This window comes from Cucurbita pepo, chromosome LG08 (assembly GCF_002806865.2).
Source record: "Cucurbita pepo subsp. pepo cultivar mu-cu-16 chromosome LG08, ASM280686v2, whole genome shotgun sequence".
In the NCBI taxonomy this organism is placed as follows: Eukaryota; Viridiplantae; Streptophyta; class Magnoliopsida; order Cucurbitales; family Cucurbitaceae; genus Cucurbita; species Cucurbita pepo.
The window spans coordinates 6,396,782-6,417,628 of NC_036645.1; the positions used below are offsets into that span (position 1 = coordinate 6,396,782).

At 35.0% G+C, this 20,847-nt stretch overlaps 3 protein-coding genes across 3 annotated transcripts; 1 reads left to right on the forward strand and 2 right to left on the reverse strand.

The window, feature by feature from the left end:
- The first annotated feature begins 3,326 nt into the window (after window positions 1-3,326).
- Window positions 3,327-7,088, forward strand: LOC111800136 ((-)-germacrene D synthase-like). The gene is made up of 7 exons (XM_023683723.1): window positions 3,327-3,440; window positions 3,565-3,823; window positions 3,901-4,270; window positions 4,858-5,076; window positions 5,609-5,747; window positions 5,829-6,077; window positions 6,795-7,088. Exons 1-7 carry the CDS (start codon window positions 3,327-3,329, stop codon window positions 7,086-7,088), a joined length of 1,644 nt encoding a protein of 547 aa, XP_023539491.1.
- A 6,458-nt stretch (window positions 7,089-13,546) lies between these two features.
- LOC111801106 (ethylene-responsive transcription factor ERF026-like) lies at window positions 13,547-14,091 on the reverse strand. Its single transcript, XM_023685088.1, has one exon. It carries the CDS (start codon window positions 14,089-14,091, stop codon window positions 13,585-13,587), a length of 507 nt encoding a protein of 168 aa, XP_023540856.1. The 3' UTR covers window positions 13,547-13,584.
- Window positions 14,092-16,125: 2,034 nt separating this feature from the next.
- LOC111800708 (lysophospholipid acyltransferase 1-like) lies at window positions 16,126-20,697 on the reverse strand. The gene is made up of 8 exons (XM_023684518.1): window positions 20,275-20,697; window positions 19,045-19,100; window positions 17,634-17,857; window positions 17,136-17,544; window positions 16,968-17,053; window positions 16,773-16,836; window positions 16,567-16,685; window positions 16,126-16,484 (listed from the first exon to the last, which is right to left on the reverse strand). Exons 1-8 carry the CDS (start codon window positions 20,574-20,576, stop codon window positions 16,347-16,349), a joined length of 1,398 nt encoding a protein of 465 aa, XP_023540286.1. The 5' UTR covers window positions 20,577-20,697; the 3' UTR covers window positions 16,126-16,346.
- Window positions 20,698-20,847: the final 150 nt, after the last annotated feature.

The window sequence follows — 20,847 nt, forward strand, 5'->3', positions numbered from 1 at the left end:
CACTTGTATTATTTTAATTATTTTGACGTTACTTTTAAATATTTATTAAAGTATCTACTAGTCATAATATTTTAAAAAAAAATTAAAAAAAAATTCAAGTATATTCATTAAACCTTGAAACAAAGTAACTTTGGGGTATTTTTTTTAATTATTTTAAAAGAGTATTAATTGAANTTTTTTTGTAGCTATTTTTTGTGGCCAATAACATGTGCGCACGTTTATCACAATTTTTTTTATGTAGACCAAATATAAAGTTAATAAATATTTTTATAATTTAGCATTTAAAAATTTGATAATTCAATGCCACCAACAATTTTTTATTAAATAAATAAGGAACCGTACTCCAATGACGCAGACCCTTGCAGAACTTGCGGTCAAAATCTAAAAACAATTACAAAATTAAATTAAATTAAATAAAAGTCATTGTGCATATATAATATTATTTATTTTTTTAACTAAATTAAAAAAAACATATTATTTAACCTAATTCATAACTTTTAAATTATGATTAAAAATTAATTTGTTCTTGAAAATATCAATGTAGTAACTTCCTTGGTAATAATTTTAGTCGTTTTATAGTATTTTATTTTTAAAATTAATTCTATTAATATTATTTCCATTAATGAATTTTGTTGTTTTTTTATTATTTTTTGTTTTTACCATTATGTTTTTAACGGAAAACATTTAAGTATTATATGGTCAGTACAAACATAGAACACTCTCTAATGGTGCAGGGAGGAACAATTTGACGTACTACGATCACATATAGAAGTGTTGTCCCTTCAACTCCACAATATGGAACCTTCTCAATAGCTCCCGTTACTTTATGAGGTTATTTGGTTACTCAGTCATCTTGATCTGTGTGAGGGTCTTGAGCTAGCTTTTTTGAAGAGGCCTAATGAAAAACAGGTGATTTTCGAAATTCATTCTTGATTTCATCGATGTTCGTGGGTTTAGTTTTATTTTTCAAACTCGACACGTTTGAGGTGCATTATGGGTCAATTGATTGGGGCTTTAGATTCGACGTTGCACACCCGTCGTCTTCGTTGTAGTATGTCATTAAGAATCGTCGTGGAACGTGGTAACTAAATTATATTTGGTTGGGTCCAACACCAATTCCACTTTTGTCCACAATACACTCAAGTCCATTCTTGCCCAATTTTCAACCCCAATTCCACTTTTCACGTACACACTTAATTAAATATCTATACATTTTTTTAGATTCTCACAACTTAATGACAACCATGAATAAATAGTTTCAATTTCATTAAAGAATCGTTCTTGAACATATAGCGTGGATAAGAAACTGTAAAGGAAATCAATGATGAAAAACCGTAAAAGAAAGCAACGATAGATCGATTGCTAAAGGGCAAAGACATGGATGTCAGTTCTCCTATGTCTGTTTGTTCTTTTCCGTCAAATACTACTGACTACTGTTAGGTTATGGAGCGTTTATACATAGTAAAACTATATATATATATATATATATATATATAGTAAATGACATATAAATAAATTGTCGTAAATAGTAAATAGCCAGTAAAAGGTTATGGTAGATAATTATAGATAGCATATGGTTATATCTGGTAAACCTATATATAATAAGCTAAACCATATATGTATATGGTTGCAGAGTTTGAAAATATACTTTATGTATTCTCTCATACGGTACATATTTGAAATCATCGATACAAATACTTTAGCCAATATTCTCATCTTGTTTTTTGTGTTCATCTAGATTGAATGTGTGCGTTGTTGTGCGATCCTAACAATTACCGACGTCACTAAAGTTAAGGGAAAATGAAGAAAAAATGAGGTATAATATTTTAATGTGACGAATTTAAAATAAGGTGAGAAATTTTGCATACTTTATATTATATATATATATTTGCTTTATAATTTTGGTCCTACAAACTTTATAGGTCTCTAAATTTTTGGGTATGTTCTTAAGCTTTCAATTATGTAAATTTATTAAATTTTCAATTTTATGTTATTTAAAGTCTTTTGATCTATTTAATATTTCTTAAAATTTATGAACGTGTTAGAGCAAAATTGAAAGTTTAATATACTATTATGTACAAAAGTTAAACGCTTTGCTTTGGACTTCCCAAAAAGCCTCGTTCAATCGAAATAGGAAAAGGGAAGATGAAAGAAAATAAAAATAAAAATATCATAAAATTTTGCACAATTTAAAAACAAACAATGAGACAATTAAAAGACAAACATAAATGGGAGCAGTTCAAAATTATTTACGAAATGGAGACCATAGATCGAGATATAAATTTAAACAATACAAAAGACTCCTGAAGACACAAAAATCGATGCTCCAAGATGACTCATTTTGTGTGTAACCCTTAATAAGACGATAGAGTTAGTTGGAGTCGATCCAAGTTACTACTATTGTAATCAAATTTAAATATTTTTACATTATAATGAACGATAATATTCAAGTTTTGTACAGTGAAATCAATATTTTCTTCCTTTAAAGTCAAGGTTGGAAGTGACAAGAAATAGACAATTTTAAAGCCTTTTCTCGAAGTTTAATCAAAATTTTGCATTTTTGCATTTATTAGATGAAAGGAAGATCGATAATGGAAGCTCGATATCCAAGGAACTTTTGGTGATATGACCCTCGACCATATCTTTAAAAACTTAATTTAAACAAGATTTCCTGTATCACTCGAGACAATATTCTTATTAATAAACTACCTAAAAGTGTATAAGGTGTCACGTGCCACGTTTTTGCTAGGGAAGACGTCTTTTTATGATGGGAGTTCATCGAACCAGTAACAGACTTCTAGTGAAAATACTATCTTTCGCTTAGTACAAGAAGAAACGACACATAGCTATATTGCATAGTAATAATACAAGAAATAATAAAAAGATAAGCCACGTAGTACATGTTAAACATATATCATATAATTGTCTATCTTAGTCTAAAAACGTTCTAATAGTAAGATGACCTACATGAAGGCCTAAACGAAAGTCACTAAATTCTCAAGTTGATATTCAGTCAATCTTACTTGTCGGGGTTTGAGTACACCTACGACGTTCCACAACATCATAATTAGAACATATTTATGGAATTATCTAACTCTCGATCTCAACGCTTCCAAATATGCCAATAATGACTTCATATTGGTTCGAAATGGAAAGACGGTATCAAAATTACCAAATAGAGTCATTTAAGGTGAGCCGAGCCAAGGAGAGCTGATGGGAAGCTGTCGAGCCGAGCACGAGGCGACAAACCTTTCCCATGCAAACGCTTCCTATAAATATCACTCTCAAACCTCCAAAGTTCAAAACAAAAAGAAGATACACCAGCCATGGCCTCAAAAGATAATACCTCACTCGATGATGGGGTTGTTCCTCGTCGATTTGCAAACTTTCCACCAAGTGCATGGGGAGATTTCTTCATTTCCTATGATTCCAACACTATGGTATTTCAAATATATTATTTTGTTGTTGTTTAAATTACTAATTTTGATTCAATCGTTCGTGTTTATTTCATTCTGATTCTACAGTGATATCGTTTATTTTTGTACAAATATTAAGGAAAATCAGCTCGAGGAGAAGATGGTCGAGAAACAGCTTCAAAAGCTTAAAGAAGAAGTGATGAACATGTTTGTGACAACAGACAAGTCTTCGGAAAAATTAAGGTTGATAGATTCAATTCAACGCTTAGGTTTGTCCCATCACTTTCAACTGGAAATTAATGAAACACTTCAACTTCTGCAAAGCTCTTCCGACGATGATGACGATATTTACAATATTGCCCTTAAGTTTCGATTGCTTAGACAAGAAGGTTATTCTATTTCATCTGGTAAGTCTCTAGCTCCACCATTTTTAAAATTTTTAGAAAAAAATGAAAATCGGATTTGATTCGTAAATTTTGAGCAGAGATATTCAACAAGTTTATAAATGAAGAGGGAGAATTCAAAGAATCAATTGTGAAAGACAAAAGTGGAATATTAAGTTTGTACGAGGCGTCCCATTTAAGAATGAACGGAGAGTATACATTAGATAAAGCTTTGAGGTTCACAACTACTCATCTTCAAGAAATGGCCATGGATGAGAGCTCTCCTTTAGTAGATGAAGCCAAGCATGCTTTGAAGTGGCCAATCTATAAAACTGTGCCAAGGCTTATGACCAAGCACTACATTTCTGTCCATCAGAAGGATCCACCAAACAGTGTTTTGCTCACTTTTGCAAAGTTGGATTACACCACATCTCAAAAGCTTTATCAGAAAGAACTCGGTCAACATGCGAGGTTTGTCGTAAATTTTTTTTTTTTGAGGTGTTCAAAATATTCGATAATCTGAAAATTTCGATCAATTTAACCCAATTCAATTCGGGTGGGCTGGATTATAAACGTATTTAAATTGAATTAAGTTCAAATAAATGAAAACTTTACGGTAATTCACAATTTCTCCTAAAACTATATTGAGTTGAATTGAGTCGGTTGATTTTAAAATATAATTTTTTTTTATTTTTTTTTATCATTTATTGTTTTAACCACTCTTAAAAATATATGGACCATAGATAAGTAAATATAGAAGGAATTAACATTTTACTTATATTAAAAATAAAAATTTGAACTTCGTCACCTTTATATAGTTCAAAGTTTAATTTAGGCGTTTGTGCGTAAATATGTAGGGTTAGAAATCACGACTCTCCACACTAGTATGATATTGTCTGTCCACTTTCAGCACAAGCACTCATGGCTTTGTTGGCTTTGTTTTGGGCTTCTCCAAAAAGCATCCTACCAATGGAGATAATATTCCTCACTTATAAATCCATGATCTTCACTAAATTAGCTAAACGTAGGACTGACTCTCAATAATCCTCAACATGTAGGTGGTGGAAGCAGTTGAATTTAATAGAAAGACTATCTTTTGCACGAGATCGGGCAGTGGAGAGCTACTTTTGGGCGTTGGGAGTGTACTATGAACCCAACTACTCGGTTGGTAGAATGATATTAGCCAAAATTATTGCTCTAGCAACGGTTCTGGATGATATGTACGATGTATATGCTACATTGGATGAACTTGACCTATTCACAGAGGCAATTGAAAGGTTTAAGCTCTTTTTAACTCTTCGTTATATTTGGTTCATGAACTAGCTCTTCTGAATTGTCGTAAAAATTTGGATCATGAATAATTGGATTTAAGAATAGTATATTCTCCACTTCGATTTCGAATTTATTGGATTCATTTGGTTTATCTCCCATATTTTCATGTATGAACGTTAATACTGATTTGAGAGAATTAAGATTGCTATATCTATATTAAAACTTGTCCAGCATTATTTTGAGACGTGAAGTCATTGTCATTTGTGTTTTCCTAAAGTCAATTGGGAGGACTTTTGTTAGAGATTTTGTAATGTGAGAGTGTGAGAGATAAACTTGTAAACATTTTGGTTACAGTGATTGGCTGCCACCCGTGGATATAGGAGAATTTTTTCACTCCAAACCACGTAAATTTTCGTGCCGCTTTGTTTAATTTCTATTCGTGATTGTGTTAGTGGGGTCGATGTAGTTTCCATTTCCGCTACAACAATTGATATCAGAGCATCGGATTGAATCTTATGCCTTTTGATTAAATTTCAGGTGGGATACTAACTGCATGGAGAAGCTCCCAGAGTACATGAAGATATTTTATGAAGTGATATTAAAAACCTATGAAGAGTTTGAGGAAGATATGAGCAAGGACATCATTAACTATGCCATTAATTATGCAAAAGAAGCGGTATGAGTTGTTGCACACTAATCTAATCTAATGTTCATCACAAATAATGGCTCTCTTTCTAATTCTTTGTTTTGGGAACAGTTTAAAAGGCAGTGTAGAGTTTATTTTATGGAAGCTAAATGGTACCATGAAGGATATGTGCCAAGCATGGAGGAGTACATGAAAGTGTCCATTGTATCCACTTGTTACTATCTTTTTGCTCCAATTTCATTTCTTGGTATGGGCGTTGCTGCTTCTGAAGAGGCTTTCAAATGGGTTGAGAGTGATCCAATGATGCTCAAGGCAAGTGGAATAATTGGGAGGCTCATGAATGACATAACTTCACACAAGGTACACAACCCATTTAAAGTAAAGGGGAGAATTAATATTAAGTTTTGTTCATATATTTAGCTTCATTCAAGCTCACCTAATGGTGGGTATTAATTAGTTTCGAAGTGAAAAGTAATCGTGTAATGACTCAAACCCACCGCTAGCAGATATTGTTCTTTTTGGACTTTTTCTTTTCGGGTCTTCGTTCACGGTTTTTAAAACGCGTAGGGAGAGGTTTCCACACCGTTATAAAGAATGTTTATTTCTCCTCCCCACCAATGTGGGATCTCACAATGAACTGATAGTAAGGGATCCCATATCGGTTGGAGAAGAGAATGAAACATTTCTTTTTATAAGGGTGTGGAAACCTTCTTAAAACCCTTGAGGGGAAGCCCAAAGAGGAAAGCTCATAGAGAACAATATTTGTTGCGGTGGGCTTGGACTGTTGCAAATGATATTAGAGCTAGACACCGGGTGATGTGCTAGTGAGGAGGCTGAGCCCCGAAAGGGGATAGACACGAGGTGGTGTGCTAGCAAGGACTCTGGGTCCCGAAGGGGGTAGATTGTGAGATCCTATATCGGTTGGGGAGGAGATCGAAACATTCTTTATAAGAATCTTGAGGAGAAGTGGGAAAGAAAAAGTCCAAAGAGGACGGCATCTATTAGGAATGGGCTTGAACCGTCACAAATCACTTGGAAGCCGTTTGGTAATCAATTTTTTTTCTCTTTGGTGATTAGTTTGACCAAGAGAGAGGGGACGTTGGGTCAGCGGTTGAATGTTACATGAAGCAACATGGAGTATCAGAAGAAGAAACGTTGGTTGCATTGGAAAATGAAGTAGTAAGAGCATGGAAAGATGTAGTTGAAGACTATATGAAATCATCCAACATTTCAAAGGAGATCTGCATGCGTGTGTTGAATCTTGCACGCCTCTCAGACCGCTTTTATAAAGAGGAAGATGGTTACACATTCGCTGATGGAACAACCAAATGTTTCATTGCCTCTACCCTTGTCGACCCCGTACCAATATGATTCATCTACATTGTAGTTTTTTTCTTTAGCTTCATCTTTCTTTCCTAAATGATGCCTATAGTTCTAAGGAATTGCAACAACACTTGTTTGAGATTTGAATCACTCTACAAGCAAGATCGATCGTGTCAAACATGAATGATTCTAGACATACAACTTAAATTACATGTAATTACAAAGAAACTTAGCTCTAGACTAAATGAAAGGTAACAACACTTAGCCCTAATGATGAGAAATCACTAGAGAAAATAAAACTCGGATTACCTTGTTGATCTAATATCTCAAGGAGAATACTTGTTTGTGATTTAAACATCATAAGATTGATCATGTCAAGCTGGAAAGTTTTAAACATACCATTTAAACTACATAAAATTACAAAAGAAACTTAGGCATCGACTAAAGAAAAACAAAACTCTTTTTACTATGTTTTCCAAGTCCAATATAACATACATGGTTTTGTACTGCCTCGTAGTAAAAACTCATAATCTTCATTGATACATCCAAATGTTTATTTTCATATCTTATAACCATAATTAACTCCGATGTATACGTTATGACTATAATTAGCATTTATGTAGTGTAGATAGATAATTTCTATCTATATATTGACAGTCAAAAACTTTTATGAACTTTTTTTTTATAAAGGCTATGAGCTTTAAAGATACTTTTAAAATTTTATGAATATTTTTAAACATAGTTCTATCGGTTAAAAGTTAAAAGGATATTAATAAAAGTTTATAGCTAAATGATATTTTTTTTAAAAGCTTAAGAGTATTATTAAAAAATTTGAAAGTTTATGGAGATATTTTTATAATAAAATATAAAATTTAAGAATATTTTTATTAATTAAATGTAACGATTCTATTTTTCTACGGTAATAAAGTCGTTACTACGTACATGAATTAATTAAGATACCGGATAAAGTCTTTTAAAATAATTTCAAAATTGTGTCATAGGCTTATAGGTTCATAACAAAATCATAAAAACAGTTATACCGGAAAACAAATCAAGTGAATCTTAAATAAAAAAAAAAAAAAAAATGTCTTGTTCTAAAGGCTACAAATAATATAGTGCTACTATCATAACTTATGTCTCATGACCATCACCACGATATCGTCATTCGTGTAATGGTGCCTTATCTTTATCTATAAAATAATAGTAGCACGTGGTTTGAGTATTTTAAGGCATACTTCTTAAATGACCTCACTACTAGAGTCAGGAAATGAAATCATATGGAGTCGTATTTAGGACCTACGATTAAACATCATTTCATGATCTTGGTCTCAACTTCCAGCCTGGGTAGAATTTGATGTGTAGTACTTCTCAACACACGACCCATGTATGTGTACATGGTCCCCTGAACCTGGCCTTCGACTAGCATACATCCACATTGTTGGTATACCGCAAAGGGAAGGGCCCGTAGTATCATATTGTCATAGTGTACGAGTCCGTACTATTGATAACGGGAAAGTATCCCGATGCAAGTGAACATACAATATGCATAAGATCCCCATCGTTTAAAATCATGAAATGTGTTTATGATACAATAATATATATTTTTATTCATTTCATACATAATCCTTTCGTGTCATTACATAAGGTAGTATACGATATGGTACCATACTTTCATAACATATCAGTTCGAGCAACCGGAGAAGTTGTCAGAGAGTCGTCGGAGAGAAGTTGGTCGGACGTTGGGTTGGTGGAGTTGGTATGGGTCATCAAATCAGTTCGAGCGGTACTGGGTTTGGGCTATGGGTCTGGGTTTGGGTTAGCTGTGGGTTTTGGGCCGTGAGTGTTTGGACCTTAGGCTGGTGGAGTGCATACGGCCGTTTTTTGGGCAGTTTGCTAATTCATTTCCTGGTTTTATTTATTTTTTATCCCATTTTGGACCATGTTTACAAGTAAGTGGAGTTGGCTTCCGACCATTTTTAAGATAAAATAATTATTTACTGTCGGTTTATCCCTTCATGAGGCGTTGACTCTAGTCTAGACTTTCCCACCCAAGGAAGTTAGTGGAAAGCCTTTAGAGCGGGCAGCACAAACCCTTTCTTTTAATCGGGCAAGGATGAACATTTGATGCTCTATCTGTTTTTGGCTTTTTTAGTTGTTCTTTGGTCATTTCCGGTAACCTGGTCGATCTACTTCACATTTTCCAGAAGGGAGGTTGGGCGGTAACCTTAGCCTAGAACTCAATCTACAGCCCCGGTTAGGGGCACTCAAAAGCGCCGTTGCCAACGGTGCAATCTATGGTGCCTCCAAGGCATCCCGCCCCCTTCCAAGTGATTCAAATCAAATAAGACAAGTCAGAATCACTAACCAAATCGGAAACTCAATCCTAAACTTCGGAGTAAATTGAATGAGAAATAAACCACCGTCTTTTTCACTTAAATTTGATGTATTTTTACTCATTCTGTTACTTCATTCACAATTCCTTTCGCAACTTTTGTTTGTCAAGATTTTCTCAGCTATGCATTTCTAACATCAAGTACGGTTCGGAGTAAATATGACTACAAACTTTTTGATAATAACTTCCTGATTAAAAAAAAAAAAAAACCCTAAATTCCTCATCATCTAGCTCCTTCTCGATACTTAACTCCTAATCCTAACATTACAGGAACACATATTCAATTATTATATGAATGACAGATTCTTCCTTCACGAATCGATACCTGTTCTTACTAAAAGCGGAAGATTGTATACACGATTTTTGTAGATTAAGGTCGAAATTATTAATAAAAATCGAAAGTGAGAGAGAACGTAGTCGGCCACAGTTTTGTACATGTTTTAAAATACGTACATTATGTTTGCAATTTGGGAAATAGAGAGAGAACAAAATGTGAGGGTGAAAATGAATGGTAGGCGATGTCGGCCATGCTTCCAATTATTACTCTCCTGCCTACTTCGTCAAACCAAAACACATTGCGGCTGCTCCACACATCATGTTCCATTTTATGTTTTTCCTTCATCCAATCATTTAGCTCCAGATTTTGTTCCAAACATTTTTACAAAGATATCCAGTAATAATAAGATAGCTTCAAAATCTAAATTTTATTTAGTGAAGTTTAAATAATTAACCCTTCTTTCAAATGTTGAAAAAGTTGAATGACTCGAAGAAGTCGATCTAAAGATTGTCGTGGAAAGGAATATTGAAAGAGATAGGAAAATATAAAATGGATCAAAGTTGTCGTGCTGTTATTGTTTTCTCACTCTATTGGCTAAAGAGTTATATGGAAATCCTAGATAAATTCAAATTTACTACCAATCGGTTAAAGATCACGTGTTTGTTTAGATTGCTGTCATATGTTAGGAGTTGATTTAGTTTTGGTTTTTGTACTGATTTGTTATCAGTTTTTTCGGTAGATTTTCTAATGTTTTTGTATTCTTTGTATATATACAAAGTCTTCTTGTTCTTCGTAATATAATCTCTTATCAACCATTCAATCACTCGTTCTTTCACTTACACAATCTTCTAAAATCTTGATACTTTGAATATTTTGAATCAGATCTCAACTACTTTGAATCATATCTTTTGAACAAGAGACATCATTTTCGATTTGATATGCTTCATTTCATCTTCCATGGCCGACCCTTCAATCAACATGTGGGTTGATATCGAAGCTTCTTCATAGTTTTTCTTTGGTTGGACCCCAACAGCTGGTTTACTTTTAATTCTACCCTGTGTTTTTCCTCCATTGGAAGGGGAATGGTGAGCGTACTGTGGTCCAACCCTCTCCTCTCGGATGCCACCTTCACTCGTCATTCTCTCATGACTCATTTTGTCTAACTTTTCAAATATTACAAATAAGTGTCACAGAGGGAGAGCTTCTAAGTTTGACATGCTATCATCTTCGACTCGAACAAAGATAGTTTGTATAGGGATTACCCTAAACTTTTCTCGTTTCTTTATGAATTAGGTTAGGAGATAGATGAACTTGATCGAGCACAAACATCACATACTAGGTGTGGTCGGTTGGAGAGAAGAACAAATCATTTCTTATAAGAGTGTGAAAATCTCTCCTATTAGTGGACAAATTTTAAAACTGTGAGGCTGACGGCCACATGTAACGGACCAAAGCGGATAATATTTGTTAGCGGTGAGCTTGAGTTTTTATAAATGGTATAAGAGCCAAACACCGAGTGGGTGAATTGTGAGATCTCTCCCTAGTGGATGCGTTTTAAAACCACGAGGCTAATGACGATACGTAACTGACCAAAAGCAGATAATATATATTAGTGGTGGGCTTGCTTGAGCTGTTACTCTAAGATAATGCAATACATAAATCTGTTCATAGGTCGAGAGTAGCCTCAATCTCAGCCTTATTCGCTTAATAAGGTTAAGAAGAGGAATTGGGTCTTGACCTAGTTCCAATTTTCTTTTTCTAAAGTTAAATAACACGTTAAATATGTCTATCATTTTTAGAATTTTGATTCGTGGTGATGTCTACTTATGTCAGCATGTCATATGGTTATTAAATATTTCTCGACAAAAGTCAAATATCATAGGGCAAAAAGTCAGAGGACCACAACTAATTAATGTGAATATTTTAAACCCGCTTTAATTATATCAACAAACTGTCACGGGAGTCTATATATTCAAGTATATTCCAAACTTTTTTATTATATTGTATTGAACTTAGGTATTAATATGGTAACGTGATCAACATTTAATTTGTTGTATTGAACTTAGGTATTAATAGGGAAGCCATTTATAATTATTGATATGTGCCAAGCCACTTATGTGCGCACTAAATGCACCCAACTTCGCTTTTGGAACAATAGTGATACCCTCATCATCACATTGCCAAACTAGAAGGAAACCAAAATTGTGGTGGATGTCTAAATAGTTAGATTCTGTTTATGTAACGTTTCATGTCTAGAATTTAAAATATGATGGTCCGGTAACTATGTCACTATACTAATTTTGAACTAAATACGAGAGTGGAAGCCATTTCGAAAGACCAACACGGGTTCTCTTTTTGTTTGAATTGGGTTAAAAATTTTGAAAAACTGAAAAAACTTAGGTCAGGTCAATCCAATCAACTCGAAAATAGGGTTACAAACCATCCAAACTCTAACGTACTTTTATGATTATTATGAAAATTAAAAATATTTGATTGATTCTTGTGTTATGATTTGTGAATATTTGATATTTGAGTTTTATGGTACGTTAGTTGTTAATATAACATATATGATAGATTAATTAGATTTTTTTAAATAATTAAGAAAAATAAGAACAACCCGACAACCCAACGTGAGAATAGAGGGTTAGGATGAATTGTGAACTCTACCCAAGTTGTTTAAGTCACTAACTCAACCAACTCGGAATAGTCCATAAGATTTGTCTAACTTAACTAAACTCAACCTGTAATGCAATGTTTTGAAAACAAAACATTACTTTTTTAAGGTTTTTTTTTTTTTGCCAAAAATAGAAAGAAATATGATTTTGTAAGCTCAGGTGGTTTCAAATTCAAACTTTGCTTAAAAAAGGTTACACATTTTTCACATTAAAGTGTATTGGAAGCTTTTCAGTGGGTCATGTCCTCCAACAAAAGCATATATACATATATAATGAATTAAAACATTCAAATATGGATTCGGTATGATTTCATGAATTTACTCGTCTCAAATTCACTACTCAACCTTTTCATTCTAACCCCTGTCTCCTTCTCTCGAAACGAGGAAAAAAAAAGCAGATATCGAAATTGAGAATAACGTGTTCCAATCATCTTAACTACATACCCCACTTTGTTCGAGTGCTCATATAACTCGATACTTCGACTCATTCAGACTACTCAACTCAAACCATCAAAATTGAATTGGGTCATAATTTTTTCGATCAGGGTTAGAGTTAAATTTTTGAAAAATCGAAAATTTAATTCGGTTTTATGATTTAACATGACCCGACCAACCCAAAAACAAGGTTTCAACCCAACCCTGACCTACCATACTTTCTTTTAAAAAATGCGTTGTGACTTGTAAAACCCTCTATTCTTGAGTCTAGTTGTAAACTCTGTTCGAATTGTTCGCGTCATCGAACCGAGTTGATTCAGAAGATTTCTCTAACTTACATAAACCCGAGCAAATAAAAAAAGGGGAGAGACAAGTTAAAGAACAAACAAAGACTAAATTGTAATAATAGTAAACAGCAAAAAGCAGTCTGACATATAAAGCATTCCAATTATTACCGACAAGTGCAGCCATTTATGGGTCACACAAAATCATATTTTTTAAGCATAAAGACATGTCCACCAGTCACAATCTGCCTCTTATCTCATCCAAAATCACACATATCCAACTCAAAATCTCCATTCAAATCCATGTTCTTACACAATTTCAACTTTGTTCCTTCAAATTTACCCTCTCAAACTGAATCAACAACACTTTCAACCATGTCTTCTTGTTTTGATGACCTCAATTTTGATCTCTTCTGGGTTCCTTTTGTTTTCTTTCGACCATGATTGTGATTAAATATATAGCTTCACTTTTCGTTTTTACCCTAATAGTAGCTCCATAGATTCCCATCTCCACTCGAGTTCCACGAGTAATACTCATGTCGAGACGGCGATGAGCTAATTCGTGGCGGCGACAACAGCATTCCCTCCGCCATGTCAACGAGTAGATTTGGCATTCCAAAAAGCGCCTCTTCGTCGACGAACTCGTCGGGTGGTGGAGATTGGTGGTGACTATTGTAACTTCCTTCTTCATGGTCAATCCTTTTAGATGCAGCGGCAGCAGTAGCAGCAGCAACACGAATATCAGCCGGAGACATGGAAGTTGGAACCGGGTACGACCCAATTGAGTCGGGGAAGTTGAGAACAGCATTGCAACCCTTTAGAGCGAGCGCAGCCACGTCGTAGGCAGCAGCAGCCATCTCCGGAGAAGGGTAAGTTCCGAGCCATATTCGAGTCGTCTTACGGGGCTCTCGAATCTCCGACACCCATTTCCCGCTCCGGCAGCGGATTCCCTTGTAGTGATGATGCTTGTTGGAGGAGGTAGAGGCCATGAGAGATTGAATTGGAATAGAGTAAGTGAGAGAGAATTCATACACACACATATATATATATAAGGAATAGACAAAAAGAAAAGGGCTGAAAAGTGAATGCGTGGGGAGTTCGTAAAACATCATTAAAGCAAACAAAACACACGGTTCATCCAACGTAAGAGGCCACTTAAAAGCCATGAGAGTGATGAGTGTGTTCATAAATAATGGATTTAGCTGTCTCCATTTCCCAACCAAACGCACATGTTTTTCATTTCTTAAAAACATCAATTCTTTATGTCTCAAATAATGTTGTTCCCTTTTATTATTACTACTATTGTGTTTAATTTTCTTTTTTTTGTAAGTTATATTATTGTTCTCACCAACCAATCACAAAACCTAGTACTAAAAAAACCAAATAACTTTGATTCTTAATTTTCATATACAACTTAATCTTAATCCCGAGTGAGTTTTGAACTGCTATCAATGAGGGTTTATCTTTTGATTTTGTAGTTGACTCAATAAGACTACCATTTTGGAGATTTGATCAAATACGAAATTGAGAATGTAATTTCATGAGATAAAATTCACTCCTTTCCGTATAAGGAACGTAGATGAGTGACTTCCTTCGGTGTTGGTTTTAGGACTTGAATGATGGAGTGTCACTCTCCCATTGGCTTAAAGAAACTTAGTTTATGTTTGAATCATATGCAAATTGTTCATTAGAATGGTACTTAAAGTGTAAGATGTAATTATAGGAGAAAAATAAATTTTTGACACCGCTCGAATTGTGAACAACTTATGAAAAATGGACTTGTCTGTCATGATCATATTCAAAGACACCGTTTGTGTTAAGTGCATAAAAATGTAACTTTAAATAAATGAAAAGTGACTCATAGTTAATAAATAAAAATTGATTAATTAATTTTGTATTATATAATTAAATAAATTTATAAGAAATTTTTTAAAAGTTCAAATTAATATTTAAAATATTTTATATATTAAATATACACATTAAAATATATTTAAATGAAAAGTTCAAATTATTATTCCATTTATTAAATACATTAAAGATGGCATAAATCATGTCATTTAGATATTTAAAAGTTTTCCTTTGTTCGTGTGAGAATGACATATGTCAAAATATTATACCGTCTATATTATTGAATCACAACATAAAATTCATGTGGTGTCTCACGATAGCATTTGGATGACTATGAGAAAGTAATTTGAAAATAACTCGTGGAGAAGCAAATGTGTCAAAATATCTTATGATCTTCATCATTGACTGTCAAAATATCTTATGATCTTCATCATTGACTCAGAACATGAGATCAATGTGGGGCCTTATAGTGGCTTTTAGTTCGTCTCCTTACCAAAGTTGTTTGTCTGGATTAATATCACGGTAAACACCTCGTAGGGCACCTCGTAGGGATGGATTACAATTTTATTTTCAATACTTAATCTACCCTACATTGGCACTTGTGATAAAACTAAATGATCTAAAACGATGTGATTAGTCGAAAAATATTCATCACCATTGTGCTACCTCACCATAGCTTTGTGATGCAATACTATTAGGGATTAGTCGAAAAATATCTAATATTACCCATAATCATGACCATAACTTAATCTCAACGGAGAAACTTACGTGCTAGCCATTTATATCTAATCTAAGGGATAGTTAGAGATCCCTAATCGTCCCGCGCACAGTAACCACAAGACACTACATATCATAACCATGTAGGACAAAACTCTCTTATCTATCATCTCATACAAATGTGTATCTTAATCATCCGAGGCATATCATTGATCCGATATTAAAAATTTTAAAAAGAGTATATTGGATAAAAATATCTCATTTGGTATGCGTCGTTACATTTAACTCTTCTCTCTTCACAATTGTCGTAAATGTAGGCATGGGACGACTACATTCAATGCATTTGTAAACGCTTGAAAAGTCATTTCAAACGAGACAAACTCAATCCAACCGTTCATTAAATCTCTCCGTTTGGTTTGGTTTGGATTGAACTTGTATGCATTTTGGTCAAGAATGAATTAGCAAAAGGGCATGCATTTCCCACAATCATTCAACAATCTTCTCAAAATGATGCAAAATTAAAGGTTAATGATTCAAACTACTCTTATCCTTTTCAAAAGTTTTAACCAAGAAGATCCATCACAACAACTAAAGTAAATAACAGTGAACCAAATGTTCAGGATGTCCAGTGGAACAAAGTCATTCTCAAAACCCACAAGAAGAACCAACCTTTCTTACCTCACTTATCTTTTCTAGCTTTCGATCTAGCCGGTGCGGGTTTAATTATCGAACCAAGTAAGATTAGCGTGACGGGAATGATGGTTCCAATGTAGTACACGCTTCCATACGAGGCAAGTGTCTCGTGCAAGCTCAAGACCTGCCAAAAATACTATAGCATTAGTAATGTAATTGAGCAAGTGTCTCATGAGAGAAAGCGAGAGAGGGAGAGAGAGCGAGACCATGAAGCCGACACAGGAGTAGTTCAGAACCAAGACTGTGTAAGCAAAGTTGAAAAATCCGAGTACGCTTTTGAGGAAAGCCATGGATGGAGGAATAGCTTGTTGCCATCTGTAAATAACTGCTCGAAGAGCGGTACCAAAACGAAAGCGAAAGTGTTACAGAACTGGATAATGGACGTTATAAAAACAGGTAGGCCATTACATACCTCTTGAACCAGCAATCATCACAGCTGACTGAACAAAGAAGATGATGTACCCAGGATACAGACCCTATAAGTTTTCGGGTGAGCGGATAAGCAAGTCGATGTCAGAAGACGATAATATAAGAAAAGGACAATCCCTCAGACAGACACTAATAGGCAAAAAATTAGAAGCCGTAATCTGTTTCGTCATATACTCACATGCCAAACAGCACTGACAGTCTGTGTTGCCAGCAGCTGAAAGAAACCAGGTTTCTTTCCCTTTTGAACCAATCTCTCATAAACATCTACACCAGAATGAAACAGCAATAAGATCATTGTAAAATCATAATGACTTTTACTCTTTAGATCAATCACAAATAAACTCACAATGGCGAAGCCAGGTGCTGACTTGAATATTCCATTTAAGAGGAATCTCAACTGCACTCTTCACGAACTCAAGTGCAAGAATGTCGACATTCTTTGCACGGTCCCAGCGTGGTTTAGGTGGGGAAGATTTCGTCCAACCACTGAAACCCAAGCCAGAAATAATGATGGAGGCCTCGGAAATTGACCAGATGAAGTAATATTTCCAGCGTGCGGTGAAGCCTGCCATATATTGGTACCCAAGACGCTTCCAGAATGGCCAATCATGGTAGACCGGATCAATGAAGCGGGACAATGGAAACTGCGGTACCAAGTACAAATACAAGCCCATGCAAAAACCAGCTTGGAGAAGAGCTCTAATGGTTGCCCAATATGGTGATGGAGGTGGGTTTTGTTCATCATGCTTCCAAATCTGAAAAAGAAAAGAATACGAAATTCAATATAAGAACATCTGTCCAAAATTTGGGGCAGAAAAAAATCGAAGCAGAAGAATGGACACACCCCTTTTCCATCAGTCCACTCAAGATAATCCTTCATTTCATAAACAGGGCCAGCAAAGTGGCTGCCACAGCAGAGGCAGTAACCAATGTACTCAATTAATGAAGGCAGCTTAATCAATCGATTCTTCTTTTGAGCCTCACTTAAACCTTCTTCTTCTTTTAACAACCCATCGTTATAATTTATCGCACATGAAATGACCTTCAGCGTCAACACCATCAAGGCCCCTGAACAATAGATAGAATGTCAGTAACTAAATCAGCATAAATACATCAGTAAACGTGGATTTTAGAGCCTATTTGGAATGAATTTCTTAATGACTAAAAAAGGGCTTTTAAGAGTAAAAAAATATTTTTAAGAACTTGGAAAGTAATTTGTGGCTTAAGACTGCATATAGGAACTGAGTTGTTTATCACATAATGACATCTACTACAATCTTGGCATGATAGGTTGGAGTTTCTCTTTAGAAGCAAACTTTCAGAATAGGAACCAAGGAATGAATTTCATTTTTTTAGTTTGCTGCAAAATTTTGAGCCAAACTCTATCTGTTATCAGAGATTTTGGAGCCTGGAGAGGTTCCAAAATCATTCCTCCAAGTCCTTTTTAAGCAACTCTTAGCAGCCCACCACTTTTATGTCCGTGTAATTGTAACAACCTAAACTTACCACTAGCAGATATTGTCATCTTTGGGCTTTTTCTTTCGGGCTTCCCCTCTCGGTTTTTAAAACGCATCTGCTAGGAAGAGGTTTCCACATCCTTATAAAAAATGTTTCGTTCTCCTTCCCAACCGATGTGGGATCTCATAGTAATTGTTTGTACATGGGCACTAGGAAGCAAAAAAAAAACTTCAAAGAATTTTCCCTAGTCTTCGGCCTTGGTTGAACTCGATTTCAGACTAAATTCAAAGAAACCTTCAGCTTTTTTTATACCTAATGCGTGTTTTGTAATAATGCTTAGAGCCTCAATTGCATCTCTTTCAAGATTCATATCACTAGTCTGAGCAGTTAAATAGCTTTAATTGAGAGCAATACTGTCTTATAGTCTCGAAAACAGGTTTAGAAACGAGAAGGAGGCTTAAGAATCAATCAGACTCGAGTATCAATAGAGTACTCTCGATCTAAACTCTTTTGAGATGTATCAGTTCTATGATTCTAGCAATTGGATCATGTATTCTATAGTTATGACAAATGACTTTTGTTTATTATAAAAAAAAACGTACGACCAGACAACGACGTGTTGTATATGATACTTCATCAATATCAAATATTCAAGCCAATTGGTACTGAATTTGAGAATAACAATCATCATAAAAAAGGTACTATTTCCTAGTCCCGATTTGAGAAAAAATCTCAAATCAACATATTTTTTCACGCTAATGAAAGAAAAAAGGCACAAGTCGAATGAGTGATCTTACCAGTTGCATCGATTCCTCCTTCCTTCCAAGCATCTCCACTCATGTAATATACATGGCTACACATGTATACAAATAGTCAAGAATTCTGGAATCAAAAGCACAATCTCAAGAGTCTGAAGATCTTCAGTCCAAGACTCGACATAAATCTTATTTATTGATGCAAACGGATTATAAACACAAGCACTAATCACATGCAAGATTTTTAGATCAATAAACATTCCTTGTTCTAAATAGAAATCTGCAGAACAATGATGGTAAGATTAGATTATTATATAGTCCAGGCTTTTGAACCGACATCAGGGACGTGTTTGAATCGTTCATGTTAATCCAGCTCCAAAAGGAACAGGTTAACACGCATCCAGTCTTTCCAACCAACTCATTGATTTCTATTTCTTCACAACATACAATATTCCTACACTTATCTAAAGAAGGATGGATAAAATTTTAGAAACTTCATATGGGATGGGAAGGTGCCATATCTAATGGAAGTCGACATCCAGTAGGTGGAACAATCACTCTTCCGATAGACCTTGTGGGTCTCGGTACCGATAGAACTAAGGCAATTCCTAAAGCTCTCCTCATGATATCGCTCTCGAGGTTTTATGATTGTACAGAGTACACCTGGAAGTGACTCATCTCCATGATAAATATGAAACAAAATTATGGGACAATAATGTAGCTTTATCAGGGCCACAACTGTACCAAGACAGAAAGACCAAATGAATCTTCCTACCATAAATTTAGCTCAGGAAAAGTAAAAGACTATATGAACTAAGCCTTAGCACTTTTCCCCCAAATTTCCTAACAACTGATCGTACAAAGGCTAAAAGTTTCTTGCTCGCATCAAACGCCTCTGCTGAGAAAAACAGAGTACTGAGCTCAAAACTATTTGACATCTTCCTGCAAGTCACTAGAATCAAAGTCAATCCAAAGCCCACAAAACACTATCGAACCCCAAAAACGAACACAACTCCCCATGGCATGCACAGAATAACAACACCAGAACACAATACCAAGTTCAATTTCCACTAGATCCATCACTCGAAGAAGGCATGATTGTAAAGGGAGTTAGTTGCATGCAACGAAATACAAAATACCAACCACCCAATAGACAAAGTAGTTAAGTAAGCAAAATGCAATAAGAACCAGATCGTTCAATTCAAAAACCCCATGAATCAAAATCCCCGAAAATGCGATTACAATTAAGTGAAATTACAAAAAATAGCATACCATCCAATGAGATAGCCAAAACCCAAGAAGAAGGTAATCAAGCCGCAATGGCGACGGAAGAGGACCATGGAAGCATAACCCAGCGACATAGGAACCAAGAAATGGAGGTTCGAAGAGAACCCAAATGAGAGATAAGAGAGAAGAACACCAGAGAGGGCAGAATAGAGATGCTTGGGGAGGCGACCTGGAACAATCCGCCATAGAAAACTGACCGGAATTGTGGCAACGAAACAGAGAAGGAACCGGAGAACCGCGACGGAGACGCCAATAGAGGCAGCCAGGGATTCCATCTCCAGGCCCATCGAAGGCGAGCTGGATTCTCTTCCAGGTGTTGTAGATGCTTCTCCGGTTGATGTAAACGAAGCTTTCTACACTAAGATCTCGACTGACCCTTCTTCTCTCTGCTTTTATCACATCGTTCCGATCAATGAATTTAGATTTTAATTTCAACTTCCAACTCTATCGACTGAATTTACCAAATTACCCCCCCTAGTATTATAAAATACTAAATAATTCTAATTCACTACTTATATTATTGTTGACTAATAAACTAAGCATAAACTTTACAAAATT

Coding starts and splice junctions, on each gene's coding strand:
- LOC111800136 (XM_023683723.1), top strand. CDS start 3,327: ATGGCCTCAAAAGATAATACCTCACTCGATGATGGGGTTGTTCCTCGT. Junction 3,824..3,900: donor AGGTTATTCTATTTCATCTG/GTAAGTCTCTAG, acceptor AATTTTGAGCAG/AGATATTCAACAAGTTTATA. Junction 5,077..5,608: donor TTCACAGAGGCAATTGAAAG/GTTTAAGCTCTT, acceptor ATTAAATTTCAG/GTGGGATACTAACTGCATGG.
- LOC111801106 (XM_023685088.1), bottom strand. CDS start 14,091: ATGGCCTCTACCTCCTCCAACAAGCATCATCACTACAAGGGAATCCGC.
- LOC111800708 (XM_023684518.1), bottom strand. CDS start 20,576: ATGGGCCTGGAGATGGAATCCCTGGCTGCCTCTATTGGCGTCTCCGTC. Junction 17,545..17,633: donor AGTGGACTGATGGAAAAGGG/GTGTGTCCATTC, acceptor TTTCTTTTTCAG/ATTTGGAAGCATGATGAACA. Junction 17,054..17,135: donor CAGCACCTGGCTTCGCCATT/GTGAGTTTATTT, acceptor ATTCTGGTGTAG/ATGTTTATGAGAGATTGGTT.